Raw genomic sequence first — 8514 nt, 5'->3', positions numbered from 1 at the left:
TGTGCTCACTAGCGTGCATGTATGTGGGTGTTTCACTGCATGGATGGGTTAAATGCAGAGGTCTAATTTCACAGTGTGACAAAGCACTTGTTTGCCATGTGGCGAGGCAGATCTCACTGCACCACAAACTATCATTCACTGACATTAAAAAGAAAGAAGATGTGGGGAAGAAAAATTTGCAAGTTGGTCTTGCACCATAGACTCGAGATTCCCAAAAACTCAGCTCGGACTCGCACCTGAGACTCAAGACTTGCACTAGAGACTTCAGACTCGGACTGGAACCTCAGAGACACGAGACTCGACTGTGATTTGCACCTCAGAGATATGAAGCTCTCCAGAGACACGAAACTCAGCGTAGACTAGCACCACAGACTCATATCACAAAATCAAGACTTGATTTGGACTTTAAACTTGACACGTGAGTCAGACTTGCACCAACAGACACCATACCCGAATCCAACTAGAGACTCCAGAGACTCATGACTCGAACTTGCAAAAGACATTCAAGACTTCCAATGCAACTTGGATTAGCATCACAGACTCAAGACTCAACTCCCACTAGTTCCAGAGACACAGTTCCCCGGTTGTGGGATCAAAAAAGTATCACTTACTTACTTACTTACAAGACTCAATTCGGACTAGCAACAGAGAGTCAAGACTCAACTCCAACTGACTCCAAAGATGCGGATAAGCACTGCAGACTCAACCTCCAAAGACCGAAGACTCTGACCCGCACCAGAGACTCCAGACTCGACTTCAACTAGCTCCAGAGACTCATGACTCAAACTTGCACCAGACACTCAAGACTTGCAATGCGAATTGGACAGACTCAAGACTCTATTCTCTTCAGTTCCAGAGACAGAAGACTCCTTGCGGACTAGCACTGGAGAGTCAAGACTAGACTCCAACTAACTCCAAAGACTTGGATAAGCACTGCAGACTCAACCTCCAAAGCCTCAAGACTCTGACCCGTACTAGAGACTTCAGACTCGACTCCAACTAACTCCGAAGATTCAAGACTTGGACTCGCACCAGAAACTCAAGACTTTGCTTAGACAATCACCAGAGACTTGAGACTCAAATCCAACTACTTCCACAGACCATCAAGACTTGATGCTCAAATCAGACTCGCACCAGAGACCCAAAATGTGACTCAGACTTGCATCACTGAGACCTGGAAACTGAAAACTGTATTAATTTTACAGGCTGGTAGAATCTGATCATAGATTATGAGTAGATCAATGGCTTTGTCAAACCAACAGCCAGTTTCCTGAAAAAGTTGGAGATCCACAGTGACCGTGTTCCAAGCGCAATTTTTGAGGTAAAACTGAACAAATCACACAGAAAGTCACCTTTTAAAGCGAGGTGTAAATGTGTGAGAGGTGAGTGATGACCATGCAATCGCTGCTACAAAGATACGGATATTTATGCGAGACTGCGAGAGGGTCTGACATTCAATCACAGTAAAACGGTGCTACCCATAAATACGCAAAAGTCATTTTTGAAGATTACTTCGCTCCTTCCTCACTTTCCACATCCGCTCTCCTTTTCCACGTCATTTGTCCTGAGGAAATCCAGCTTCCTCAAAGCTGCCCAACGACGGCACAAACCGAATGTGGCAAAGAAAGGACTGATGAGAACGAAACCGGTGGGAAGACAAATACGCATGTGCTCATTTTGACACCGAGGGTTTCACAGGTGCTGTTTTATGCCTTTCGAAGCGAGCCCCGATTCGCAGCCGCCAACTGGAAATACCTCATTGCCGTTTGGATCCAGAATGATCAAAGTGACCTCAATACATCACTGGTGTTTATGACTGTGCACACATGACTGGCTCCCGACACGGTCATGAAATAATGGCACCTGGTTGGGACTGCAGGTCCCAATTTCATCAGCTCTCGATGAGTCACTGAAATACCGTTTGGTAGGAAAAAATGTGCATTAATCATGCAGCATAATAACAAGAGAGGTGGGCAAATTCTTCAGAACCCCAGGACTATTGAGCAACATTAGAACCCCAGTCCAGCAAGTGTTTCAGTTTAATGTGAAACAGCTTTTTTCTCTCCCTACTCAGCACCCAAAGCAGGACCACCACCTTAAATAACACATTGCTCTTTAACATTGGAACCATTCGCATAGGAGTCCCTGAAGCGTGGCTGAAAAATCATTAGATTTTTAAATTAACCTTATTAACACGAGAGCCAAGGTCCAATAGGCGATCTGATTAGTAAGCCAGTCATGTCCACGTTTCGTCTCTAGGCCTGTTCGCCTGCGATGCTGGAGTAAAAGATGCTGCAATCAGCGATTTGATCTCACCGGGGTGTCATCAGCATATCAGCAGGCCAGGTTTTTAAGGTGGAAACAAAGAGCACCTAAAGACTAGTGTGTTGTTGCTACACAAAATCCCCAACAGCATGATGAAAGAAATGACTGCAGAAAATATTCACTCCCTGGTTCCAATCTGCCTGTGAAAGGACAGATTAGGCGCGCTTTTATAAAACAGCGACAAACGGCGCCGCTATGAGGCCAAATTGAGGATTGCAGGGGGCCAAAAATGAAACAAAAGCCAGTTCAGCACAACAGTGACTATCGACGTATGGTTTGACTTCTTTTACGGCAGTAGTCATCAGATATAGGCCGCGTCCCAATATGCGCACTCGGGACCTACCTAGAACGCCTAGTGTGGCCGGTTTTTAAATACAGTAGAATTGAGCGCACTAGAACACGGATTATATCTGTAGAATTGTGTTGTAACTAATTAAATTGGGACTAAACACGCGGGCTAGTATTTTTAATAGATGTTAATACCATCATCCTTGACTAGATCATGGATTCTTATACAAATATAAAAAAAAACCCTTTTATTTATTTTTGATATTGCGTATGATTTATCAGTTCATTTTTGGAGTTTCTCTTTCACGATTATTGTTATTATAAAGGCTTAATTGTAAATAATATGGGTTAAATCGTTTATATTGCTTACGTTTGGTGTTTATCCACTCTGAAGTAGTGGTTATGGTTTACTTTTTTATTTTATTTTTTTATTAATTACTGTCTTTTTTATTAATTACTGTCTTTTATATAGTCTCATTTCATTAAAAAATGAAATGCTCAGCCTAAATTCTGTGCTTCCTAGTTACGACACATGCACGCACACTACGCACTACCTAGGCGTTCTACTAGGATACAAGTCCGCATATTGGGACGCCCCCACAAACATTGCTAACACTGGGACGTGGATAGCAAACGTTAGCTGGTATTTTTCGGCCTGTGAACCTCACCAAAATGGGAATAGCCGACGAAGCGGACCGGACTCTTTTTGTCGGCAACTTGGACCCTCAAGTAACAGAAGAGCTTTTGTTCGAGCTGTTTTTACAGGTAGGATACCGGGCAGTGCTTATTAGCCTCGTAGCTAATTGACTAGCCAGGTGCTGTAACTAACGAGAAAGAGACGGGAGCTCGTTAGCCAGCTAGCTAGCATCCGTGGGACGGTACAGTGTTACCGTGGCGCGCAAATAAACACGACTAAATGAAATGTGTACAGGATAAAATCTGTTTGTGGGAAGTTTAGTTTTTTAGCGCGTTGGGACCACCGTCCACTAGTTCTTACCGTCTGTGCTCATCTAGCTAGCTTAGCTAAGCTAAGCTGAAGCTATCCTGGACGCTTGTAGTTACAACGAAAGAAGCTGGTCAGCTGCTGAACTACTCGCCAGCGTCTTTATTCCAATTTTCCCGTTCCACCTTAAGTGGTGATGCAGGTACGTTCTCGCGAGGCGTCAGAATGTAAGACCGCCGCACCTTTTAAGGGGGAGCGGGACAATTCGGGACACGTTGGCGCAATAAGAATATCCAACCAGTGGTTGAGTCTAGTCAGCTGTCCTTTCTGATTCTATTAAGGCATAAATACAGACTTTTGTAGGTCAGTGGAGTAAATTATTTAGGGATTCCCACGCCGTTTTGCGTGTTTCAGTAATTTCCCCACGTTTCGAGACACACGACCGCTCGGGAGTTTGAGCCCTTAAGGAGGAGAAACTTGATGGGGTTAAAGGGGAATTTTTCAGAATGCGTTTGATCGAGAGAGAGACAGACAGACAGAGGCAAGGTGTACAGAGTCATTCAGAGCAGTTTTGAGGGAACTGTGCTGTTCTGAAGAACCTTACCGAGTCAGAATTGTTTACAGCGGTGGTGATGGGAACCAGACGTCTGGAGCGATCATGTTATGGCTTTAGAAGCTCTTAAGGAAAGGGTTTTGAACTCATGCAGGCTTACAGTGTAATGAGATATATAAGTGTCGGAAAAACGCATTCAGAGTACAGAAATGAAGTAACTGTAGTCCAAGTCACATTTTGTGTTCAGTGTTCAGAAAATACTTCATATTTTTCACATTTTAAGGCACATGCTTTTAGAATACACACCGGCTATCAGCGTAACTATTTTCCGTAAACTCAAAAATGCTTCTTTACAAGCACTGAAGTTCCTCCTAAAGCCTGAGTAGACTGATAAATCACGGTGATGAGCCAGTTATTAACCTGAGCATTAGTGAACTTCTTTGAGGGATCACTGAACTGAGTAGGACGTGTCCAAGACATGTTCTTGAATGATACGCACAGCCTTGGTATTGTACTGGACTTCAAGTGATGGTGCTTTTCCACTGTACGATACCATTGTGAAGCCCAGTCCCACATACCCGCACTGATTTTACTTCCCAAGGACCCTCGGCCAGAGTTAGCAAGTAACACGCTACGGCGTGTCACTGTTTTAACTAAGTTGTGCGTTTGCTTTGTTGTGTTGGTTTTTACAAAAACACGTCTATCTGTGCTTTTAGCTGTTCCTCCCGTAGTTGTTGACTCATAAATCAATCATGATATATTTAATTTGTCTAGTAACACTGCGAATACCATGACCAGAAACCAGGGGAAGTGAGATCAGGACCGGTATGTGACATTTGGCACCACACTGGCTTGACTTTACTCACCTAGCCAAATCTGATACTTGGTCCAAGGTACTGTCTTTGGTACCACCTCTGCTGAGGTTTTAAGCAAGCTGAGCCAATACCAAAAGGTGATGTAAAAACAATGTAAATGTTCATTCAAACGTACAACGGTGGTTTTAAGGTCCAACTGTGCACCTTAAATAAGTTTTTCCTGAAGCCTGGAGGCGAGACGGGGTGTGTGAAGTCATAACAACTTGGAAAATATCATTTCAGTGGATTATAGTACAGTTATGTTCCCTGACTAAAGGTACCTTTAAAGATGTACCTTTTGAGCATCCCACCCCAATGACATGAGGGGTACCGCCCCAGTGACAGTACCCTTTTTTCTGAGAGTGTAGTGGAAAGAATTACGTTTTTAAGAGTTTTTAAACAGTGTCCACTCACTGTCCGCTCTATTAGACACTCCTACCTTGTCAGTTCACCTCGTAGATGTAAAGTCAGAGACGACAGCTCATCTCCTGCTGCACAGTTTGTGTTGGTCATCCTCTAGTCCTTCATTAGTGGTCCTGACCACTGAAGAACAGGGTAAAAGGGGGCTAACAAAGTATCAGAGAATCAGATGGACCACAGTCTGTAACTGTAGAACTACAAAGTGCAGCTATACAGTAAGTGGAGCTGATAAAGTGGACAATGAGTGTAGAAACAAGGAGGTGGTCAGAATGTTATGCCTGATCTAGGGGTATTTATTCACTTTAACAAAGACAATTTTTACATTGTAACTGTAAGTACGAGGTTTGTCTTATAGTGTTTGTGTTGGTCCTTGTCGTGTTCTTGAAATACTTCTTTCTTTTTTTAATGTTTTGTTGTAGGCTGGGCCTTTGCTCAAAGTCAAAATCCCAAAGGACAACGATGGAAGGTCAAAACAGTTTGCCTTTGTGAACTTCAAACATGAAGTCTCCGTCCCGTACAGCATGAACCTGCTCAATGGAATCCGGCTTTTTGGAAGGCAGCTCAACTTGCAGTACAGAGCAGGTTAACTCTTTTCGTGGTTCTGCATTCTCAAGAATGTTGTTGCTATGCGATTAAACAGACACCCTAATGAATTGTATGAATCCTGTGGGTATGTGACAGGTAGCAGTCATATTAATCAAGAGGGTAAGAGCCCGGCAAACTCACAGAACCCCAGTACAGCAAACACACCCAGTCATCGCGGTGGCAGGTATCCTTCACAAATTTTCTGTTTAGATAAAGGAGCAGAAATTCTGCCTTGACTTTTTAACAGTAGGTCTGGTGTTTTACTGCCTTTTGTTGAATTTGCAGGTCTGACAGGACCCCAGAACAGATGGGCTCTCCATCATACTCCCCTCCTCAGCAGTTCCAGAGGTCTTTCTCATCACCCGACAGTCTGCAGAGGCAAGCCCTGGTGAGCGCTCCCATCTTTGCCGCTAAATGCCTGTTCACAGCTAGGTTGTTAAGCGCATGTGACTGCTTGAATAGCCCGCCAGAGTTAATAGTTGGCAAAAACAGTTCGCTGCTGATTTGAAACGGTAAGAATCTGATCCCAAATTCTTCTAATCTGAGGCCAGACGTTCGGTCATTGGGTATTTCGAGGATTAAATTCGATCCAGAAGCCATCCACACAAAAAAAAGGTCTTGGTTATTATGAAGTAACCATGACCTAAGCCAGGCAAATGTCTGCACAATATTCAAATCTCTATTTCTTTTCCACAGATGAACAACATGTGGCAGATTCAAATGCAGCAGTTGCAGCAGCTGAACGGAGCTTTCCAGCTTGGCATGCAGCAGTTTAGGGGTGGGAGCAGTAACCCCTGGCAGCAGGAGAGCCCAGCTCACCGGAGCCACCGCCACTCCCAGGAGCAAGACGGCGGTGGACATCACGGCGGCCGGGATCACCGCAACGGTGGCCACGACCGCCATCGGCGCGACAACCAGCGAGGAGAGTTCTACCAGCATGACGATCGCAGCGGAGGCCGAAGCAGAGAGTACCCCCCGGATAGACGCAGAGACTCTAGAGACGGGTCCAAGGACGGACGCTGGAAGCGATACTGAAGCATTTTCTTTTTATACAAAAAAAAAAAAACAACGAAACAAAAACTGTTAAAGAAAGTATTTTATGTTGTTTTCTAAAAGAGAACTTTTTAAACGGATGATTTTTTGGGGTGTTAGTTGCTCCATCAAAGATGGTGTAAAGCAATTATGAAATTTGACACCACACCTAAGAATTTTAACTATAAGGAACAAAAAGATGCATTTAAAATATGAGGTCATAAACAATAAGTAGGGCATTTTACCAATTTTTTTTTTATTTTTTTATGAACCACATTTTGAAGACTTATTTGAATCTCAGGGGTCAACGCCCAATATGTCTGATGTGATCTATTTTTTTTTTTTCAAAAGATAATATTTGTATGATATGTGGCCGGTGTGGTCTTCTTGTTGATGATCCAGACATAATTATGTTTTGAGGGGCCAGATGTATCTAAGGATTTAACACACACTAATTCGGTACCACACTAAGTTGTCGTGGCACTGAATGACACATTTCTAAACTGGTCACTGTCTTTAATGATCTTTTTGAGTGGTGAATGTTTTAGTAATTTGGGGCCTTTATATACTTTACCAGCAGGGGATGTTTTTTTTTTTTACAGCAGCTATATGAAATAATCCTGGGGAATGAAATATTTTGTTAAACTGGATGTCAAGTTAAAGAAAAAGATCATTTCTTTCTGTGATTTCTCAGGAATTTTGTTAGAATGGAAAGAGATTTTCTTTCATGCTTTGTACTTTTCAGTAACAAAGTTTCTGTTGGAGGTTTTTAAACATTGTGCTTTCTCTGTTCAGAGAAATGCTGCAAAAACAACTCTCAACTGTACATACAGCATTTTTTTATATAAAAGTTTGTAAACATGGTATCCTCTCACTCATGTCTTTTTATGTATTTTTATTCTTATAATTTTTGGCCCACAGATTTAATGCTCTGCTGTAAACATATTGAGGGGAGGTTCATACTCATGTTGGGATAAGCCAACAAGGCTTACAGACAAAGGAAAGAATGAATGAGTAGAGAAGCATAAGCACACATAATTTCATAAAAGTGCACAACAATTCAACAGTAAAACCCCAACCATGCCCTGAAGCATGTTTAAAAAGGTTTACCTTGTTTTTGAATCAAGATGCCAAGAGGAAAAGATTTAAGCATTCATTAGTGGAGCACAGAAGGCAGGACCTTTTAATCACAACTGGGTAGGGTTTCAATAGAAAAAGTGACTAAAGTGATATCTGCTTTTAGATTTTTGGGAATAAATGGGTTTGGAGATTGTGTGAGCATTTTGCTGGCATGGCTTAGTTTGACCTCTTAGAGGAAAGGGTCACTGCAAGTCAGTTCACAGTTACGCCGATCAGGCATAACATTATGACCACCTCCTTGTTTCTATGCTCTCTGTCCATTTTATCAGCTCCACTTACTATATAGGTTTACTATTTATAGGGTACTATTTAGGTGGTGGATCATTCTCAGCACTGCAGTAATACTGATGTGGTGGTGGTGTTTTAGTGCTGGT

At 42.7% G+C, this 8514-nt stretch overlaps 1 protein-coding gene across 1 annotated transcript; it reads left to right on the top strand.

Annotated features, from left to right (window-relative positions):
- Positions 1-3193: 3193 nt before the first annotated feature.
- Positions 3194-7874, top strand: rbm7 (RNA binding motif protein 7). The gene is made up of 5 exons (XM_017709080.2): positions 3194-3378; positions 5803-5965; positions 6065-6152; positions 6254-6356; positions 6665-7874. The coding sequence occupies exons 1-5, from the start codon at positions 3286-3288 to the stop codon at positions 7001-7003; spliced, it is 786 nt and encodes a 261-aa protein (XP_017564569.1). The 5' UTR covers positions 3194-3285; the 3' UTR covers positions 7004-7874.
- The last annotated feature ends 640 nt before the right edge of the window (positions 7875-8514 follow it).

Source organism: Pygocentrus nattereri, chromosome 7 (assembly GCF_015220715.1).
Source record: "Pygocentrus nattereri isolate fPygNat1 chromosome 7, fPygNat1.pri, whole genome shotgun sequence".
NCBI classification, from domain to species: domain Eukaryota; kingdom Metazoa; phylum Chordata; class Actinopteri; order Characiformes; family Serrasalmidae; genus Pygocentrus; species Pygocentrus nattereri.
Note: the sequence above shows the minus strand (reverse complement) of the source record. Positions and strands in the feature narration are given on the sequence as shown.